This window comes from Vicia villosa, linkage group LG4 (genome assembly GCF_029867415.1).
Source record: "Vicia villosa cultivar HV-30 ecotype Madison, WI linkage group LG4, Vvil1.0, whole genome shotgun sequence".
Taxonomy (NCBI): Eukaryota; Viridiplantae; Streptophyta; class Magnoliopsida; order Fabales; family Fabaceae; genus Vicia; species Vicia villosa.
The window spans coordinates 146,718,823-146,742,136 of record NC_081183.1 but is presented as its reverse complement, the minus strand read 5'-3'; the positions used below and the strand labels follow the sequence as shown (position 1 = coordinate 146,742,136).

Below are 23,314 nucleotides of genomic sequence, written 5' to 3'. Positions count from 1 at the left end.
TATCTAATTTTGTTATAACAACCGGTCTATTCAACCGAGTTATCCGGTTTAACCCGGTTTAGTCATGCAGTTCGACCAGTGACTCAGTGGTTCGACCAATAAATCAGTGACCTAGTACTCTCACCAGTTTGATGTCCGATCCGGTTTTTAAAACACTCACCCATGATTTTCACCATTATTCTAATTTGATGAAGGCCTTTTGGAATATGAATTGAAATTAGTAAATTTTTTAAAAATATTTTCTCTTTATCACATTCTTAATTAAAGAGAATATCTATACCGATTTCTTTGTAAAAATGATGCCAATAGTTCCGAGCCTCAAATTAAAACTCACAATCCTCCCCTAGAAACTTTTTCAACTCTACCAACTAATGCTTTACGTGTCTCATTTATTAAGGAATAGTTTTTTAAGTTATGACTTTCTTTCTCATGTAATAATAATTAATGGACAATGCTATTTTATATTATTTTTAGGGGTGTGCATAAAAACCGGTTATCCATAACCAAATTGGTATCCAAATTATTCCACTTTTTAAAATCCAATCCAAATACTAAAATATAAAATCGGGTATCCATTTTGTTATCCAAATATAAACCGGTAATAATATGGTTTAGTTATTGGATACCCACATTTTATTATGTATTAAATTTATGTTTGTTTTTTTTCATAGTTCATATAAAAGTTAAATTTCTCAAAGAACATATTAATCATTAATATGAGTTTAAAATATAATATGTATAAATAAATAATATGAATAAATAAATAATATGCAGTATAGCTAGGATAGGACTGCATGTCTATGTTGCATTGTTGTGACTTATGTGTGTACTCGTTATCGTGCATAACGTATCAGTTAGACACTTTTATTATACGGAATAAAAACATTATTAATAAAAAATTCGTAACCAGCACTTTTAATTGTGGCTCGTCTGATGTTATTATAATGTTAGCCAATTAGGTAGACTTATGTCTCAAGCTCACTATGAGAGAAACTTTTTTTTTTTTAAATTGGTTCTTTTGAAAAAAATTGGTTTGGAAGAAAACCGGTTTTAAACTGGTTTTTTTTAAAATTGGTTTTTTAATGAAAAACCAGTTTAAAATTGAACCGATCCACATGTAAACCAGTTTTAAAAAAATAAACCGATTTTAAAGAAATGGTTTTAAGATCCAAACCAAACCACATATATGGTTTAATTTGGTTTGGTTATTGATCCATGCACACCCCTAATTATTTTTATCTATTATTATTTTTCACTACACTAATCATTAAATCATTAACAAACTAAGTTACCACCTAACCCTACTCTATTTTTTTTTTCTTCTAATTCAATTAACAAACTAAACCAACAACTATATACTAACACTGCAAGAACAATGTTACAGTACCTATGAACAATCCTCTACACAAATCTTCATTTCATATATCACACATAATTTATGTTCCTAGTCAACATGAAATGAAGTAACATAACTTTAATTAAGGTAATTTTTCTCGGAACTAATCAGATCTTGGTAATCTATCTTCCATATTCAAGGTCAAACCTTAGTAACTAATTGATCCGATTTAATGTTATGGTCGGTTAGAACAACAAACAACGTAGAAGAACATACATGATTATAGTACTCATGTGTATATTTACATTTTACTACAAAAATATTTTATACACATTTTCGCCGACACAGACACACTACCACACTCAACACACAATACACACACATACACTATTCTGCTTGCTTTGCTCCTTTTTCATTTCATTCTCTCTCTTCATTACTCCAAGCTTCGAATCTCTATCTGTCTCTTTCTTTAATGGCTTTCCATTCTACAACCAGTCACCATCTCAAACCCAACTACTCCTCTTCTTCCTCTTCATCTTTGTCCTCTTCCATTCCTCCATGTTTCTCTTGCATGTTCTCTTCTTCCTCACCTGAATCACGCTTTTGACTTCTCCAACAACTGACTACAATGTCTTATACCCCTTTTTTCATTCTAGCTTTCTTCTCTTTGATCCTCTCTTCTCTTCATCTTTCATTTGCCAATACTGACTCTACTGATGGTATTCACTTTTCCTCATTTCTATACTTTTATAATTTTTTGTTGTGATCACTCTTTGTGTTTCATTGATTTGATTGGTGTTTGATGGAAAAGTTTTGATTTTGCATTGTGGGTTGTTCTTAAAATCCATTCTTCAATGACCCTTTACTGGTTACTGATGAAATGTATTGAATAAAAGAAAAAAGAACTGATTTTTAAGTTAATATTGATGTGGGAAAAGTATTGAGTTTTGAGGGGTTTGATTTTGTATTGTTGTTTTTCTGTTACAGTTCAAGCTCTTGAGGTTATGTACAATGCGTTGAATAATCCAACTGAATTAACGGGTTGGAAAATTGGCGGCGGCGATCCATGTGGAGATTCATGGAAAGGGATTACTTGTGACGGTTCAGCTGTTGATTCAATGTATGCCATTCTTAATGATGAAATTGTTGCACGAATGTGTTCTTTTTATCACTTTTTGTGAAGTGTTTTTATGGTTGAAGAAATTGACTTCTATGTTGTTTTGGTGGTTACTGGTTAGTGATCTCTCTGGTTTAGGACTCCATGGAACTCTTGGATATTTGCTTTCAGACCTTATGTCACTGAAAAAGCTGTGAGATGATTCTAAACCTTGATTTTGGATTATACATAAATTTTACTATTTATTCATTTATGATATTTCTGATTGGTTTTTTATTTCTATATTTGTGTTTTTTTTTAACTTTACAGTGACTTGAGTGGTAACAAGATCCATGATACAATTCCCTATCAATTGCCACCAAATCTTACAAGCCTGTATGTGATAATAATAATAATTTCCTACAATTTCTTGCTGTTTTAATTTCTTGATTGATTTTATTTTATCGCGCTAACTGAAATGTTAATTTACTATTCGATTGCGGTAATCAGAAATCTAGCAGGAAATAACTTAACGGGAAATCTTCCTTATTCCTTTTCTGCCATGGTTTCACTCACTTATCTGTAAGTTACTGTTTGATACGAACAAATTTACTTTATAATGTTAAGTTTCGTCATACAATGGAGCCACTCTTATGGTACCGATACTATGTTGTTTTCAGGAATGTGAGCAATAACGCACTCTCTCTGTCAATTGGTGACTTTTTTGCTAATCATTCCCGTCTTGATACCGTGTAAGATTTCTTACTGTTTCCGTAGTTCATTTCCCCCTCGATTATTTCCTTTTCATAGTATTCCGACTAAGAAAAGAGTTCAAATTATACTGTTTTGTGTTTTGAACCAAAGCTGTATTCTGTTTGATGATTGTTTTCATTCATTTGCAATGATGCAGGGATCTATCATTCAATAACTTTTCCGGGGATCTTCCACCTTCATTTGAGTCACTTACAAATCTCTCTTCTCTGTAAGTCCAATGATATTTTACTTGATGAATTTATAGAATTTTTCAGAAAATGTCAATTTAATACGTTTCAAAACTTTTGCAGTTTCTTGCAGAACAACCGATTGACCGGCTCTCTCACTGTTCTTGCTGGTTTGCCTTTGGATACTTTGTAAGTTCTTCATCCTTCGGTATTGTATAGCTCATTGACCGAGCTACCTACTTTGGTTCTTGAATTCTCTGTATGTCCGACACTTACTACCTTGCTCTTTAATTTTCAGAAATATTGCAAACAATAATTTCAGTGGATGGATACCTCACGAGCTTAAATCTATCAATAATTTCATGTAAGTATGATTTTTTTCTCGAAATGTCGATCTTTTTTTACATTGCATAGTATTGTTAAATGTGACTCTTCGGATTATAAACTAGATATGATGGAAACTCTTTTGATGACGGCCCTGCACCTCCTTCGCCAGAATCAACTTCGCCAGAATCTACTTCTCCCCCACCTAGTGAACCTCATAAAAGTAATCATCACCCCAGGTCTGGTTCACATACTAAAACACAGGGTTCTAATTCTGATGACCATAAGGGAACGTCAGTGGGGGCCATTGTAGGAATTGTTTTAGGTTCAGTGTTGGCGTGTTCTATTCTGCTAGTTGCTCTTGTTTTCTGTATTCGAAAAATAAAAGGGAAGGAAAAAGGTCCAAGAACTTCTAATGGAAGCCTTCCTCCTGGAGGAATCGTTAACGGTAAATTCCCACTCTTTAGCTTATTGATTCTAAATACGTTACATGGTTATGTAATTTAGTTTCTTTGTCCAAGAACAGTAACTCCTCAGATGCAGGAGCAGAGGGTGAAAAGTGCTTCTGTGATTACAGATCTCAAACCTCGTCCTCCGTCAGAAAATGTGACGATGGATAGAATGCCTGTAAAAAGTGGATCTGTAAGGCAGATGAGGTCTCCGATAACTTCCACTTCTTACACAGTTGCTTCCCTCCAGAGTGCAACAAATAGCTTCAGTCAAGAATTCATTATTGGTGAAGGTTCTCTTGGTCGAGTATACCGGGCTGAATTCCCAAATGGGAAGGTAACCTTTTAACTTAGCATTTGTTATCACCTTCATTATGTATGGAAAAATATTCTAATAGTTCTGAGTTTTCCTTTTGTTTAGATAATGGCCGTTAAGAAGATTGACAACGCGGCACTGTCCTTACAAGAGGAAGATAATTTTCTTGAAGCTATTTCAAATATGTCTCGTTTGCGGCATCCAAATGTTGTTACACTGGCTGGATACTGTGCAGAACACGGCCAACGGCTTCTAATTTATGAACATATTGGAAATGGAAATCTGCACGACATGCTCCATTTTGCTGAAGATAGCAGTAAAGCTTTACCTTGGAATGCCCGCGTGCGCATAGCTCTTGGCACAGCCCGGGCCTTAGAGTACGTGTCATACCCAATAGCAAATACATAAGCAATTATAAGATAAATACTTATGTGCTTTGTTTATCAGGTATTTGCACGAAGTTTGCTTGCCCTCGGTTGTACATAGAAATTTCAAATCAGCAAATATATTACTCGATGAAGAGCTCAATCCTCACCTTTCTGACTGTGGCTTAGCCGCTCTGACACCAAACACTGAGCGACAGGTTGGTGAAAGATGTTTCATTTTCTTTCATGCATTTCTGTACATGATAATATTAGTATCTTTTCTTAACGCACTACATAAACAAAGTAATTTACTTTGAGTTTAACAGGTATCATCAACTCAAATGGTTGGTTCATTCGGTTATAGCGCTCCTGAATTTGCATTATCAGGAGTATACACTGTAAAAAGCGATGTTTACAGTTTTGGCGTGGTTATGCTTGAACTTCTAACTGGTCGGAAGCCACTTGACAGGTGAAATTAATCTTCAAGCCGATTACTTTATAGTTTTCCTTTGATTATATAATCTTTCTTTTCTGTATGGATTCTTATATTCATTTTGTAAATTTTGTCGATTTTAGTTCAAGAGCAAGAGCTGAACAGTCGCTCGTGAGGTGGGCTACGCCGCAACTCCATGATATCGACGCCTTGTCAAAAATGGTTGATTCCTGTTTGAATGGCATGTATCCTGCAAAATCTCTTTCACGCTTCGCCGATATCATCGCCCTCTGTGTTCAGGTAAAACTTTTCAAATGATACATTATCATAACAAACATCACTATTACAAACAGGCCCACCTAACCATCTAATTAGGCTTTTTTGATTTCTAATGCATTATGCACATGGTCATCATATTACAAAAACTACCCCACCTACCCTAAAGTAAAGTATTATTTCTAAATATCCAAATTTAAATTATCATAATTTGCTGTTTTTTTCTTGGTCCAGTAGCCTAATGACAGAATTTCACCCCTTAAAGATTATGAATAATCGAATGTATCTGCACAACTATCACCTGACATGGTTTAACAACCTGGTTTACCGAGACTTATAATTTGCAGTTTTAAACACTATCTTCGATATAAACTTGTATTAATGTGTCACTTTCATATTCTACAGCCGGAACCGGAATTTCGACCGCCAATGTCTGAGGTGGTGCAAGCATTGGTCCGGTTAGTGCAAAGAGCAAGTGTGGTTAAAAGGAGACCAAGTGAAGAATCTGGTTTCGGTTACAAGACACCAGATCATGAGGGCATAGACATATCATTTTAAAAGCTTATGTCTTTTCAACTCTCTTTTGCAATTTTGTGTAAAGTCTTGAAGTTATTATTCAGCTTAATTTTTTTTATAGGACACAGGAAAGAGTAGAAGTTTGTGAAAAAAAAAGGTACTACAAAAAATTGAAGATATTTGTAATTATGTGTGTTGGAATTTTTCACACACCATGAAAATACTTTGGAAAATAAACTGTATATTTAACTTGACGTGCTCTAATATAATGTGATTTTTAATGCATTTTATTATATGTGCAAACTTTATGAGGTTATTATTGGCAAGCACTAGCAATGTTGGATTATAAAGAGGAGTGGTTGTGATTTGTGATGATATGTTGGATCATTATGGTATTGCATGTAAATTATTAGTTAGGTGTACTTTTCTTTTGTCTTTTGCTATTATACCTGTAACCCACTCCCCAATCAGAGATTGAGATTTGGAGTTTTCCATTTGTTTTTACTTGCTAGTACTATTCTTATGATTTAAATATAGAATTTATCCTTGTAAATATATTTGAAAAATGTATTTTAATATTTTAATTTGTTTGTTTTGTCTATTTTAGGAGTATGTTACTTTCTTATTTTATTTTGTTATTGAGAAAAAAAGTATCTGACCGTGTAAGTATTTTTGTATTGTCAATTACTTACGGACGTGTCTGCCAAGTCACGATTTTAATTTTAAAGTACTAATATGACACCGCAGAATGTTATAATTTTATTGGATAATGGATAATTTTATTGGATAATGGATGATGGTGTAAAATTAATTTAGAGTTGATACTATTTTTCACCTCTGTAATATTGTAATATATGCGAAATTCGCTTTACTCTGATAATTATTTTTTTTAGTTTCTTCTCTAATATTTTTTTGTTCGGATTACCCCTAAGCGGACAATTTAAACACCAAATCTAAGGGGGAAATCAAGCAAAAAAAATATTACAAGGGTAAACTTTACATTTAGGGAGCAAAAGACATAATATTTTTATATTTTTAAGGAGGTGTTTGAAAAAAAAATTACAGAAAGGAAAAACGAATTTCGCCTATATTACAGAAGAATTTTGTATATTTAAACCATTAATTTATACCAAAGTGCACTACCTTTAACCTCTTTGTTATTTTGTTTTAAGGTTTGTAAAATTGATTTATATTAGAATTATATTTTGTAATAGGTAAAGTATTTGATTTTAGTCTATCTGATATAAATATTGATAAAATTAATTATAGTATTACATACATTTATAAAACAATACATTTATAAAACAGTTATTGTAATTTCACACTATTTTATTTTTAGTCTTATTAAAAAATATATATATTTTAGTCCTTACAAAAAATCATTATTCATGTAATTTTAAAATTATTATTCATGTAATTTTAGTTCCTGCTGTTAACTAAAATTTTCAAAATTGTTTAAATATCCTTAAACTTTTAATTTTTTAAATAATTTTTTTCATACGTGTTTAGAATACTTTTACCAAATTTTAAAATCTTTTAAATTGTGAAGAATTAAATAGGAGTTTTTTTAATTTTAAAAAATATTGATAAAAGTAATGAAAATCTCGACTTAAAAATCAAATTTTAAGTTTGTTTTTTTCGAAAAACTTTTTATAACGTTCTGAAATGTCTGTAAAATAATCATTCAAAAATACACATCGCTTTAACAGCTTGAGACTAAAATTACATGCACAATAATTTTGTAAGGATCAAAATAAATATTTTTTGATAAAAATAAAAAATTAAAATATTTATAAGAAACAAAAACATATCTAACTCTTATATAAATACTAAAATAAAAAAGCAAGGATAAAAAACAAAATAATATGCATTTATAAAGATTAAAGATAGTTAAATACTTTTTATTGGATAAACTATGAGAATAGCAGGTGCATAACTGCCTTCCCACAAACTCTTTTCTGTATGTGATTACATGTTACCATGGATTCATCTTGCAAGTCGCAAGCTTTGTGAGGATTCTCATAAATCTTTAACACTCACATGGATTATCCCAAATCTAGACATGTTCATAGTTAAAAAAATATTGTACCCAAATAGAACCTAAAAGAACTGAACTAATTCTGTTATTCCAACACCTTGACTGGCAACTGCTTCTCCAATTCAGTTTAATAATATGTACTAAACTGAACCAATTAACCGCTTCTCAGAATGAACCTACAACTTGGAAGACATAAGCACATGGAACACAGTTTCTTTTGGCACTATTCATTTTATAGAAATTGATCTGAAAACAAAAAATTAATACGAACACAGTTTAATTAAATAAAATGTTTATAGTTTGCAAAGTCTAACTGCTTTAACGGCATTTTATCATAGTCGTTGCCGTGATTTTTGTTCACTATGTTAAACTTGTATCAAATATTATTGATACTATTTTGTTGTAGTAGTTTTCATGATAACAACCGAATATGTAAATATATAGAAGTATATATTAAAATAAGAAAGAGAAATCATATTTTAAGACTCTTAGAAATTAAAGTTGTAGAAAAGAAATGTGGAATTGTGGACTACGGAGCCGCAAAGAGGTGGTCCACCAGTGACACCGGAGCCGCGGGCTAGTGTCGACGGTGGCGGCAATGGTTTGCGGTGCATCAGTTGTGGTTTAGAAATAATTTGTGCAAAACATGTGAACAAAAAAGTGTGTGTAAATTCAACGTAAAGTCTCGTATGAAGACAAAGAAAAGATAAAGTTTAATAATGAAAAGGTTGGATTGGATGAAACTAATAGATAAACAATACAATAAATGACATTAAATAAGATATTTCGGTTAAGAAAATATAAAGACAATAAAAAGAAAGGATGCAGACTCATACATTTTCTCACAAATTGTTTCACTCTTCGACTCGGGTACTCTAGTTCTATAGAGAAGTATGTAAATTTTGCGACCCTGATTACAACATATGAATCTGTTATTTATACTAGTTTAAAAATAATTGTCTTCAACATTTATACTTCTAGAAGGAAGACACATATTGAAAATATGCAGTTTAACCTTGTAAAATGCTTCCACGTCGCTCGATTTTATAATTACTAAAAAGCCTATTATCAGATGTTCATAACTGCTCAAAGCCACTAACTGCTTCTCAAGAATATCTCATCCAATACTCGTCGAAGCACCTCTTCTTCTAACTGATTTTTAGACTTCAAAAATATCTGAAGTCTTAGACGATTGGTGACTCTATCTAAACCAATCATTCTGTTGAAACCCCTTTTAAGATTTTGGACATGTTTAAAGGAAATAGATCTTAATCTTGTGAATCTATTCTTGAGATTCTTCCAAATCATTGCTCAACATGCTAGTCAAAACCCTTTCGTCGACGTGATTGCTCCTATCGAAGTTTGTCATAAATGTTTTACATCATTCATTAGTTTCTCAACGTGACTTGCTTTTGAATTTCTCTTAGCTAGAATTTTCAGGCTAACAGATGCCCCCCCCCCCCCCCCCCAAAATACCACTTTCGATCATATGTGTCAGATGGAAGTAGTGTGGCATTTTTGTAATCCTTGGACATTGTTCCAAAAACCTGCACACTTCACATCAAGTAGACGTTTGTGTCATCATGACAACTTGCTACCAAACCGTCACGTCACATACGTGGGTACGGCTGATCATCATGATCTCTGATTTTCTAGGAAATTAATAGCCACTAACTTAATAATGAAATTAAAAAGAATCAATCAATTTTATTTTAAATCACTTAATTTCATTTTTTTCATCTTTCCCAAGAATCCTTAATGCCAACTGTCGATCTAGGCGTGACACTTGCCCAAATTTTAGAGGGAAAAACTAAGAAGTTTCCTTCATTTTGTGGCTATTTAAAGGCCTATTCATCAACCTTCTCTCTTTCATAATTTCTTCTACGAGAAAAGAAAGAAAAACCCTAGAAAGCTTGAGCCATTTCTGTCATCTTGCTCACACATTTTCCTACCAAGAACCTTTGAGAAAACAACAATGACACTTAAATACTCCTTCCAACTTGATGGACCCTTTGTCATAGGTGATCGCACCAATGCTCCAAAGCCTCCCATGGAGGAGGAGAAAAGGAAAGTTTGGTCCGCTGAAGCGTTAATCCCTTATTCTGTAGCAGGTACCAATTATGCCATCATGGGTCCTCTTCCTCGACGTATTAAGAAAACTTATGTTCTTAAATAGTTCTTCCCCACACACGAACCCTTTATTTTTCATGATCAACCTTTTGATTTAAGGTTCATGAAGAATATAATATTCAGGTCCTCACCTCCAAGTGATGATAACTTCAAATATATCCAATTGTTGAATGGGGTTCAACAAAAGAAAAGGCATGTATGGAAAGATCAAGGTATCTCAAAGAGTGGGGCCATATACAATCCCTATATGCTTCTTGCTGCTACGTGTTTCTAGGAAACTAGCACCAACACATTCCACCTCCCCTGCGGAATGGTAACCCCAACACTCTTCGACATTGTTGCCATTGTTGGCCTTAAACCAACTGGAAAACCCTTTGAACCATCGAAAATCAATAAGACCAAACATGAATTTGTTTCTAACAAAAATGCTTACTGCCTATTTATAGATTGTCATCGTGGTTCGACAAACCCAATAGGTGTTAACGAATACATAGCTTCCCTTATTGGTTGGTTATCTCGTTATGTTTTTTGTTCTCGATTTGTTCAGGTGGCAAAAAACAAATTGTACCTCTTGCCTCCAAGCTGCATGAGAGGGAGGATGTTTACCTTAGCAACCATATCTTGTGTGGGCTTTATGAGTCTTTCATGACCTCAAAGAAATAACAAATCCTAAAAGCCTTCAAGTGGGTGATACTTTTTGGCTTTTGGAGCTGTGGCTCAATGCCACCTTCGAACCTTCATTGAGAACCAACATTCCACCTAACTCAAAGGTTTGTGCAAAAGGTTCAAGGGTTGCCCAACTCATTCCTGGCGATTGTAAAGATGCCTCCAATGAGGTTTTTGATACTTACTTTTACATGTTTTACAATTGCAAGACTTTTTTCTCGACCATAGCATCCTTTGCCAGCCGCAAGTGTGAACTTGCTTGGTTCAAGAAGCCATTTCTCCATCCTTCGTCCAATGAAGAGAAGGAGATCCATGAAATTCTTATGGAATGTTTCCAACCTACAGCATTATGGTCCAGACTGGGCTAAAGGGAGCTCCCTACCAACCCAACATGGTGGCTAGGCAATTTCGCCTGAGTCAGCCACTACCCTAGTATTTTATCTTTGCTTATGATAATGTATTCCTTTCTGCCGATGAAGCAAGTGAGCCTTGGCTTGAAAGTTCCCAAGTTTTCTCCAAGATAAAGGTTGTTTTCCTCAATTTTCTTCAATTCTCACTCTCCTATCTTTGCACAAAAGAGTTTGAGGACTGGTGGTGTAACACTCCAACTTCAATTAATTAATTTAATTTAATTTAATTTAGTTACATTTTTATTTAATTATAAGATGATTTATATATTTTATTTAAAGTATTAGGTGAATATATGTGTTTTTGTGGGAGTTAGGAAGAATGTTAAAAACAATTAGAATTTTAAATGGAGTAGAATTATTAAAATGAGACAATAATAGCTTGAATAAATAAATAAGAAATAACAGAGGTTGGTAGATTTTGGTAAAAAGAATAGATTAAATAATAAAATAAATAGAATTAGAGTTGTAAAGGGTAATATGGGGAATGTATGAATAAGTGAGGGCATAGTAGGAATAATAACCAATTAAAGAGTTCATATATGGTTGGATTTAAAATGTCAGAAGTTTTTTCGGATATGCATATCCGAAAAAACCCTAAAAGAAATTGAGAAATTTGAGATATTGGATAATTCGAATATGCATATCCGAATTAACCAATATTCCAAATTTCTTTTGATTTTATTTTAAAAAGATATTTATTTATAATATAGTTATAATATAATTAAAATGAGTTAATATTAATAAAGAATAACTTAAATATAAATTGTTATAAATGAGGAGTAAATAGATTAAATAAAATTTTAATTTTGTAATAATTTATTTGTCACAAATTTTCTTAAATTATAAAAATCATTATTTTTTAAATGACTACAACATTATGCATTATAATTAATAAAATTATCATGTTAAAAATATATCCTCCTATTAACATTATAATTTTTAATTTATATTAGTTTTTTTTTTAATTAATTTTATATGAAAATAATATGTTGATTTAAATATTTAATAGGTTGATATTATTATTATTATTATTATTATTATTATTATTATTATATCTTGATTATAATGATATATATTTAATTATATATTTTGATTAATATAATTAATTATATTGATTCACCTTGATTTTAATTTTTTAATAGATATAGGATTACTTCGGATATGCATATCTGAAAAATTTCAACATCTAAAATTTAGTTATTTCAAATATGCATCTCCCAAAACACTAAAAATTATGAATTTGATGCGTTCAAAGATGTATCTCCAAATTCTAAAAAGAATTTTACCGGAGGTTTTTAAGAAGGTCCTCCCTCCGTCTCAAAATATAAGAAAAAAAAATACATTTTTATTGTTTCAAAATATAAGAGAAAAAAATTATCTTTCATATTTTATAGATAAAATTAAATGCAAATTGCATTTCGTTTACATTCTCTTTCATCTTTTTTATAACCAACAACCAATCAACTTTATTTTTATATTTTTCTAAATACTTTATTTTAATAAATCCACAAATTAAATTATGTTTACATTTTTTTTAATAAATGTGTTTTTTGTTTTTTCTCTTACATTTTGAGACGAAGGGAATATATGAGTGTATAGAAATTTTTTCTATAAATATAAATGAACATTTAAATTGTAACAAAATCTTGCATCCATCTTGGATCTAATGCGTATGGGCTTGCTATCATTGATGAGAAAAACTAATATAATTATCTTATGTTTATTATATTTATGCCTTAAAAATATGCATTTTACATTCATTTTAAAATAGGACTCCAAAAATTCCACGTGTTCATTTTACAATCTGATTAAAGTAGGGGTGTACATGGTTGGTTATTTTCAAAAACCAAACCATAACTATTTTAAAACTATTTAAATGGTTTGGATTTATAACTATAACCACATTTTAATCAAAACTGGTTATAAATTTCGTTATGATTATATAACCGATTTTTAAAAAAAATCCAGTTTTAAAAAATTTTTTTTTTGAAAATTTTTTTCTTCAAAAAAATAAAAATTTATTTTGAGAATTAAAATATTTGGATTTGGATAATAACCGGATTATAACCGAATACAAAATAATTTAACTGGTTAATAACCATTTAATTATATTTGGATATTTAAAAATGATTTAGATTTAGTTATGGATTTGAACATCACAACCAGATATTTTGTCCACCCCTAAATTAAAGCACTATTTCATTTTCTAGAAACAACTATGAAGTTGGAATAAGGCATTGAGTTCTCATGGATTGATTCAATAAAATTCTCTCTAATACAAACTTATTAGGGTATGCATAACATATCAATATTTTATAAAAAAAAATTAATTTTTTCGCAGTAACTTTTAATTTTTATTATTTATTTAATAAATTATTTTTGACAAAATACCCTTTTTGGTCCCGTATGTTAACCCTGATGTTCATTTTGGTCCCTTAACTTTAAAAAGTTTCATATTGGTCCCTTAATTCTTCAAAAGGTATCATTTTAATCTTTTTGTCATATTAGCGACGAAAAAACTCAAAAATCAGTAGCTAAATCAGTCGCTAATATGGCAAAAAGGACTAAAATGACACATTTTGAAGAGTTAAGGGATTAATATGAAACTTTTTAAAGTTAAGGGACCAAAATGAACCCCGAGGTTAACATACGGGACCAAAATGAATATTTTACCATCATTTTATATGTTATAAACTATTTAATAAACCATAAGATTATTTTATAGAATTTTTTTTTTGAATAACAAGTTTTTTTAAAAAAAATTCAAAAATAACAAACTTTTCAAAAAACTTACAAAAATGGCAATTTTTTGCTATTTACACCACGTGGCGCTCAATAGGAATTTTATTTGTGTCGTTAATGTATTTTGTGTTGTTTTTCATTTTATTGTACCTTTTTAATTATGATTAATGGCTAATGTATTTGGTAATTTTTAATTTATTGCTATTATTTTTCCAACTTAAAAAAATAAAAAAACAGCTAAAAAAATAATATAAAAAAAATTGGAAAAAAAAATTAAGAAAAAAAAAACAGCAAAAAAAAATATTAGTCAAGATTCAAGAATATAGCTTTCTTTATATTAAAACTAATCTCAAGAATGTGTTAATGTGACTATTGGTGACATCTTTAAAACTAACATGTGTTAAGAATTTTACTCTTAATATAAAAAAATATTAGTCAAGATTCAAAACTGAATCATACATATAGCCACACAAAAAATGTATAGCTTACTAATATAAAATAATTGTACACATATTTTTAATCACATCTCATAATTTATATTCATGTATTTTAAAAATAATACATTATGATATATATAAATGATAGTGAATTATATAAACTATTTTTTGAAAGCAAATTATACAAAATTAAACTATTATAATAAAATTATTTTATATTTATAGTGTATAAATTTAATAAAAAAATAGTATATATATGTCTTTTCAGTTATTTTTAGAATAACAATATTTTGATGTTCAGTTATTTTTTCAAAAATAACAAATTTAAAAAATAATTAAAAACAATATAAAAAAATAATAGAAAAATTGTAGTTAAAAAAAATAAATGAGAAAAGATAGTTAATAAAAAAAATAATTGAAAAAAATAAATAAAGGGGGGTGTTGTCGCCAGGGGGGGTGGCGACAGCACCTGATTTTAGAAGGAATTCGCCAGGCCCACTGGCGACTACTCTTTGGGCTGATTGTTGTCGCTACCCCCCTGGCGACAACGTGGTGTAAATAGCAAAAAATTGCCATTTTTGTAATTTTTTTGAAAAGTTTGTTATTTTTGAATTTTTTAAAAAAAAACTTGTTATTCAAAAAAAAATTCTATTTTATATGCATAACATATCAATATTTTATAAAAAAGTTCGAATTTTTTTCGCAGTAATTTTTAGTAATATTTATAACTTTTTAAAGATTATTTATATCATTTTTTTCGCATTTTTCAAATCAGTCAAACCTAGGCATGGCAACGGGGCGGGTTGGGGACGATTTTTACCTTCCCCAAACCCAAACCCGAATCCCCAATCAATCTCCGTTACCCGCCCCAAACCCAAACGGGGATGGGAAATTAAAACTCAAACCCGTCCTTAATGGGTTCGGGTTGGGTTCGAGTATCTCCGCCTCGCAACCATGTATTTCGTAAAATCAATTTTTTTAATAAAAACATTTACTTTTTCAAAAATCAAATTACATTATAAATAACAAAATAAAACAATCTCAAAAAATTTCATACATATATTCAAATATTTAAAATAATAAATACAAATCAAATTATTAAAATATTAGCCACATATTTAATAATATAAATTATGAAATATAAATAATAATGTACATATTGAAATAGACGGGGCGGGTTCGGGGACGGGTTCGGGGTGGGTACTAGTGTCCCTATTACCCGACCCATCCCCATGTTTTCTAATCGGGGAAAACTCAAACCCGAACCCAAACTCAGTCAAAGCGGGTTTCCCCGTCAACTTCTGGGCGGGTTCGGGTGGGTAACCGTGGGTCTGGATTTTATTTCCATGTCTAGTCAAACCTGGATGTTAGACCAAAGCTAGGCCTATAGACACGGGTTTCCCATGACCTATATTCAAGAAAAACACAACCACCCCTAGACTCGAACATGAAAGAAGCCTCGACCACCCATCAACCTAAACACTATATACCAGATAACAGAAACCACGTCACATAAAACAAAAAGATGATCGGCCGACTCCACCTCTCCCCAAACACACCACACTCCATATCCATACTACCATAACCATACACGATTTAGCGCCCTACTCTTCCAGACCCTAGAAAGCCCCCACAACACCCTTTTTGACCTATCTTCAGTATCCCAACCATATCCAGCAATTTCTTATAAGCTGATCTAACTGAGAACCCATAACCAGACTAGGTTTCCAAACACTATCTCTTTCCCACCAATGAGACACTCTCATAAGACCTCATTCTTTTCCCCTTATAAGGGAGCCGAAACTCTGAGAGTCATACCTTACAACGCTAATGTCTCTCTAATATGATGCATATTCAAAAGAATCTTCCACATCCACTTAGGAAAGATTTATCAATCTAAGATCCTTCACCCCAGCCACTACCTTTTTAACTTTACAAACATCTCTCATTTAACCCACAAACCTTCACTCCATCTTTCTTACTTATTGCATGTTTTTATGTCTATCTCGTTATCTTTCTATTGCCTATTCCAAACCTAAAAGAAGCAGTACATCCATATTGTAAAAAACATAGAATACTTCTAGCATAGTTTATCCTTCAACTCACCCGCCTCTACTTCCATCTATGCTCAGCCAAAATGATTTCCTGATTTTTATCCTCATATTTCAATTTTTAAGCCTATACATATTTTCCTTGAAGCTTTTGTTCCTCTTTTATCAATATCTCATGGATTTTAAAGATTTTGTTAGGAAGTAAAACGGTCAGGTAAGAGCTTTTTTTTCCTATACATATTATATTAGGGTTTGTGTTATGAAATAATGATAAAATATTTAATTTTTAAAAATAAATCACTAACTCAAAAAGTTCAATATTTTCCTGAATGATTTAACTGAGAAAGTTTCATTTTAATAAACCTTATTAGTGTGTGATTTTTGGGATGACAATGTGAGAAAGTTTCCAGAAAGTTTCATTTTATAAACCTTATTCGTGTGGTTGTATATAATTAAATTATTATATGGTTGAAATGATGGAAAAATGTGTGATTTTTGGGATGACAATGTGTTGCCTAAGTGATAAGTTTTCATATCGAAAAATTAAGAAATATTTTTGTAAGTATTTTTAATTAATTTTGTTGTCTTCGGACTTGGAACATGTTGTATCTCTCAAACCTGCTTTGTCTCCGGCTTCATTGGAGAAGAAAATAAAACCCTATCTCAAAAACAGGATTACACGATAATATTATAAATGTAATGATTCAAAATGCATAATTAATTTCTACACACATTAATATATAATAATATATAGTATAAGGTTTTCACTTGAAAGTGACCTATCAATGCCTTACATAAAGTTAATTAATAACACAAGGGAATTTTCAGATCACAAGCACCAAGGTAATTGTTTTAGAGCATTGTGTTAGATAGATCCATGGGAAATGAATTGGAGAGAACATTATCCATATAATAATGAGGATGGGTTGGATCCATGACCACAAACTGCATATCCTCTGAAGGCTTCCAGTGGCGTTTTCTTTGATTAATAAACCAGTTGTTTATTTGCTTCTGATCAAGACCTGTTGACTCTGCTAATGCCAGCTTCTGTGATTCCTGTTATTCATAAATAATGGGTACATATGAACTGTGAGACAGGTTATATTATCATTTGTCTTCATACTAGTTATTGTAAAAATAAATTTTTTAAATATTTATATGTTGTAGTTGCACATTCAACCACCTCATTAGCAATTGGTTAAGATAGGACAATTCTAATTTCTTTATATATTTAAAATAGGTTTAGAATTTAAAATATTAAACTTGTAATATGAACGTCGGATCTTAAATAAATGGTCACGAATTTGGTTAAATGCTTATTTAAATTGCATATGAAAATCCCACATTACTCTTGAGGCATAAATATGGTTGGACACTCTCATCTTTCAAGCTAACTTTGTGACACGAGATTCAAACATATTTAACATGATATGGAATAAATGTATTAGAGTCCCACATTAGGCTTTAGGGTGTTGGACACCCTCACCTTCTAATTTCTTCTAATTTCTGAGATGAGATTCAAACCGGGTTACTCACCTTCTAATTTCTTCTAATTTCTGAGATGAGATTCAAACCGGGTTACTCACCTTCTAATTTCTTCTAATTTCTGAGATGAGATTCAAACCGGGTTACTCGAGATTTTGGGTGCACACAACTCAAATCTAGGGGTGGCAAAATAGGCAAAATTCACAATCCATTGGACTTGCATGTTTTTACCGCAACATTTGATTGGCCAAGTCAAAGTTTTAGGTTCGCACCTCTACAAGGTCTGTCTTGTTCTGCCCAATTTTTTGACAAGAAAGTCAAGGTTTTTGACATGCACACTCTACTACGTCCACTCCGCCCACCCTCATTTTTCTTTAGCGAGTTTTGACGGAAAGGACCTAAATGGAGCAAACATGCCCATTTGTCGGCCCTACTCAAATCCATATATAATATGATAGATGTAAACACAATCGATGCTGTGAGATCAGGATCAAACCGCTAATATTTTAACTTTATAAAACGATCCTAAATTACTAAATGCATATTTGGACTCGCAATAATTTTGATGTTTAATAAAAGCTACACTTAAAATGTACCAAGTCTAAACATGCATCATCTTCAATAAGTTTATCAACATCTAAAATGCATGATTGTACATGAATGAAAGAAATCAAAATTTAATCATCAATATTACGGCAAGAGATAAGGATAAAAAATTGAAAATTATCTTCATATAGATAGTGCTTACAGATGGATAAGGCCATTTGTAATGTCTGCTCCACCATTCAAGTAATTGCTGCCTTGCTTCTTTTGGAAGTTTTCCTTTTTTCCTTTTCTTCATGAATTCCTGCTTCAGACTCCCCAAATATCCACTGTACTTTCTCAAAAGCTGACCCTTTAATTCCCTGTCTTCTGCCTGAGGATCTATCATGTTGTTGTATAGATCAACCTGGTCTTCTTCCGATGATCCGTTCCTATCTCCACCTTCATTACAAGCTGATCACCATATCAATCCATTCAATCATCATTATCACAAATAATTAACCGCTAAAACGATATTTTGCACCATAATCTAAACATTATTCATTCCCAAGGCTAGAGCTTCATGCATCTAAGCCTTGAGATAATGGACACTCCTTTTCCTTCAAACAAGACAAAGCTAAAGATGAAAAGTTTATTCCACATGAAGGCATATATTTCTCCAAAATGCTTAACTTATCAAGAGTAACATAATACATTTAAAGAGACCCTAGTCAAGCCTAGATGCAGAAATGAAAGCCAGAAAGAGAGAAACCCTATTATCATAGGGTTATAAAAAGTACACTATTCTACTTCATTTTTTCATTATTAGTCGTTTCGACATTTTCACATATATTAATAAAAAAATTATCATTCTTGTATGAAAAAGAGAAATTATATAAAAAAATTAAAATTATGTTTTGAAGAAGCTTCAATGAGTGTAAATAGGTGGGAACATGAACAAAAAGATTGAGTTAAACTATAAGAAAAATTTCTACTAAATACTTCTTTTGGCCCATACATAGTTTGAAGCTTGAAAAAAAAGATTCACTAAAAGCTTAGTCATTTATATATCCAATGCAGCATAAATCACAAGTTTCTACTTGTTTTCAATTTTCATCATTCATAGTCATAAAAACTTTAGCAGCAATGTTTGACTCATTGTTCATGGTTGTCAAATTCAAGTGTAGAGTTCATTCAACATGTATAATAATAATGTAGGGAGCACAAACATTATAACATGTGGTTGAAATGAAACATAGATAAATCTAGATAAGACAATGTATATCCATTTTGAGTAAAAGACAAGAAAGAAAGAAAAAAAATCTAATACACAAACAACACACAGAACATTATTCTAATAAACATTATAACATGCATCTTCACCTGCAGACACAAATAAATGTAGATTGGTGACAACACATTATCTTCACACAAGTTATATGAAACTATACAAATTAATAAAATATATAGGGAGTAGTGTAAGTGTTTACACGAAACCTTGATGAGACAATTGAGAAAAAGCAAATAGAGAAAATAAACTCATTATTTTTCTTAGCATAATCTCTTTTTTGGTGTGAAAAAGAAAAAACCTAATCTCTTCATAAGTCCATAATCAAACTAATTTCAAAAGGGTATATGCTTGATTGATGCATAGACAGTGCCACATGTTTACTTTTTTTCTTTTGATGATAGAAATGCACATGTATCAAGTTCTTATCATGTTCATGGTTGCATTGCATGTATCAAAATCTAAAATCCATTCTGCAGTAGAAACCCTAATACAATTGTTATAGGTTTTTCAAAGTCCTCAAAAATCTTTGGATTTATTTGAAGAAAAATCTTTAATAATTATGATAAAATAAAAGCCAGAGAAATCTGAGAGTTTCTGTAACATGATCAAATGGGGAAAAACTTAGATAAACTATATGATGATGCAATTCTTATATTTCCCATAAAAACAAGGCACAAACACACACAAGAAACGACGAATTATCAAGATACCAATATAGTTTTGTTCCTTCAATGCACCAACACCAAGAAAACTACACATCAACATCTACTTTTGTTTTCAGACAAAAACTAGTATTTTTTTAAGTTAAGGGCTTGTTTGGTAGTAGTATATAAAACTCATATATACTTTCAAAGAATATTAAGAAGAGTACTGCTAGTTGTTAGAAGAATAAAATATCATTAGAAAAACTAGTTAAGAATTAAGAATTTTTTATCACAAAAGTTGGATAGAAAAAGTAGATCTTCTCATCAATCAACTTCAATTTAATCAATTAATTATTTAATCACTTAACTATTAAACAAACACTTTCATTAATTACTTCCTACTAACAAACTTCCTCCACAGTTCAAACACAGACATGCATGGATATGGATATATAGTCAAGTTAGAGAGATTAGAGAGAGAGAGAGAGAGAGAGAGAGAGAGAGAGAGGGAGATTATTATCACCAATATTATCTGAAGAAGAAGAAACAGTGAGGTTTTTGAACTGGACTTCAATCCTTTGAAGAAAAAGCATGGCTTCTTTCAAGGGTTTGGAGAGTTCTTGTTCATATTTGATAAGCATCTCACAGTAAGCTTCCATGAACTGATCCAGAGCTGGATCTTCACCTATGCAACCTGATCCAACTGCATCATCACCCATTCTCACTGCAGAAGCACATGCTTCTTCTAACCTTGCCACCACTTCACCTGGTGCTCCAACCTAACATAAAACAACTACCATCAAGTCAAAAAAAAAAAAAAAACTAGTGATTTTGATGAAGTGTCTTTATCATCCATGTTTTTAAAGGGTTTTGACTTGAAAGAAAGAAAGAAAGAAAAAATTCTTAAAATATACATGAGAGTTTGTCAATATTAGTAATAAATGGAAACAAAACACCACAGTTGTTCAAAGTACAATTATACAACACAAACTCATCAGATCCAAACTTTGTCAAACAAATAAAAAAAAAAGTACTACACATCGTTTTCAAAGACCTTTTGACAATTGATGTAGGCTTCCAAGAGACGGTGATAGTGAGGATGAGCCATGATCTTGGCTTTAACAGCAGAAGAGGAAGAAGAAGAGGATCCTCCATTGTTGTTGTTGTTGTCCATGAAATAGTAGCCTAATCCAGGAGTGGTTTGTGTGGTGTGGTGATTATTTTGAAGCATGATAGAAGAGTTGTTGTTATTGTTGTTGGTGTAGTGATTATTATTATTATTATTAGTAGTGGAATTAGGGATAGGAAGGAAGAGACAGCTTGTGTTGTTTGCATTATTATTGTTGGAATTTATTGGATGATGATGAGAAGAAGTGACTAAAGGCATCATCATCATTGGAGGACATAGCCCACCACTGTTTTCTCCAAAAGCACCCATCACATAAGAAGAACTTCCATTAGAACTACCCTCCATTGAATGAATCTCTCTACTCTACACTACACACAAACCATTCTCTTTCTCTCTCTCAATAGTAGTACTTACTACAAGGGTCACCCGGGTTTTATGGTGAAAAGGAAATAAACAGTGAAAGTGTTAATTGTGGTGGCTAGGTATAGTTAGAGTCAGTTACATGAAGAAGTAGAGAGAAGAGGTTAAAATTTGGATTCTACTATATACTGGCAAAAGCCTGCAGAGATTTCCTTTGGAAAATGAGTGTTAATCTTTCTTTCCACACATTTTCAGCATTTAATGAAACTCACACTCTCTCTAGTGGATAATAAAAGGTTACTTATGATTTAAACTGAGGAAGAAGAAGAGTGCACGCGGGGTAGAGAGAGATGAATGAAGGATGAGTTACAGGAAGAAGGGTTAGTGTAAGGCATTGGTGCCAAAAAAAGGTTTTACCTTCCCAATGAAAACTCTCCCTTCCCTTTTTCTGCACTGCCACTGAAACCCTGCTGCCATACAAAAGCAGTAGAGTGAGATAGGAGAGAAGAAGCAAGGTTTTTTTTTTTCTTTTGTTTAGGAGAGAGATAGAGATAGAGAGAGAGAGAGAGAAATAGTGAGCTAGGAACGATCAAATCGAGGAAGAGGAAACAAGTTACCTACTACTAGTATAGTATACTGATGATGATGAATATATTGGAGAAGATAGGCTCATAGGGCACGGAATCAATCCCTCTCACTTTATATTCTTGTATCCTTTCTTATTTATTGTATTCCATATGTCTAAATCTAAAACATATTTATAACTTATAGTAACAAAAGTCTCACCAACAATTCAATGTTAATTATATTCTTTAAATTAGTACTACTTCTATATCGAATAATTAATTTTTTTTAAATGCGGGTTTTTTCTTATATTGTTTAAAAATGTTATTAATATTAATGATTTTTGTGTTGGGATTTGCTACAAAATATGAACAAGAAAAAATGAAAACGGTACGACGAAAATTGTACAAAATAAATTTCAAAGCGTGTGTTTATATTAAGTTTTAGGTTCGATTCGCCCCACCAATTTATATAAATTGGATGCAAATAGATTAACCGGCGAATCCCCTTCAGAATACTTTGGAAACCTTAACATGAATCGCATATTCATATTAAACATATCAATCAACGATATTTTACCAAATAAATTTTCACATTTATTCCCGTGCACTAGAAAAATAAATAAATGATTTAGATATGATTTTTTACTCTTGAAATATAGTAATTTCGTATGTTTTTAAGTCTACAAATTATTTTTATTTATAGAGAAATCCATGTCACTTGTGAAGGGAAACAACCCTTTGAAATATTTTATTCATTGTTAGATTGCTTCCATGGTAAAGTATTAGTATAC

General features: G+C 31.4%; 2 protein-coding genes across 3 annotated transcripts; one reads left to right on the top strand and one right to left on the bottom strand.

Annotated features, from left to right (window-relative positions):
* Positions 1–1,689: 1,689 nt before the first annotated feature.
* LOC131595418 (protein STRUBBELIG-RECEPTOR FAMILY 8) lies at positions 1,690–6,337 on the top strand. The gene is made up of 16 exons (XM_058867763.1): positions 1,690–2,055; positions 2,324–2,456; positions 2,575–2,646; positions 2,763–2,828; positions 2,943–3,014; positions 3,113–3,184; positions 3,343–3,414; positions 3,497–3,562; positions 3,672–3,737; positions 3,823–4,145; positions 4,224–4,483; positions 4,568–4,839; positions 4,910–5,045; positions 5,154–5,296; positions 5,404–5,560; positions 5,942–6,337. The coding sequence occupies exons 1-16, from the start codon at positions 1,965–1,967 to the stop codon at positions 6,092–6,094; spliced, it is 2,154 nt and encodes a 717-aa protein (XP_058723746.1). The 5' UTR covers positions 1,690–1,964; the 3' UTR covers positions 6,095–6,337.
* A 10,903-nt stretch (positions 6,338–17,240) lies between these two features.
* On the bottom strand, positions 17,241–22,638 carry LOC131595417 (homeobox protein SBH1). 2 transcript variants are annotated; one of them, XM_058867762.1, is made up of 4 exons: positions 21,523–22,638; positions 20,992–21,247; positions 18,760–18,995; positions 17,241–17,582 (listed from the first exon to the last, which is right to left on the bottom strand). In XM_058867762.1, exons 1-4 carry the CDS (start codon positions 21,940–21,942, stop codon positions 17,379–17,381), a joined length of 1,116 nt encoding a protein of 371 aa, XP_058723745.1. In that variant the 5' UTR covers positions 21,943–22,638; the 3' UTR covers positions 17,241–17,378. The 2 variants fall into 2 exon arrangements, with proteins under 2 accessions (XP_058723745.1, XP_058723744.1); XM_058867761.1 differs by having other exon boundaries at positions 18,760–19,007; positions 21,523–22,632.
* Between the last annotated feature and the right edge of the window lie 676 nt (positions 22,639–23,314).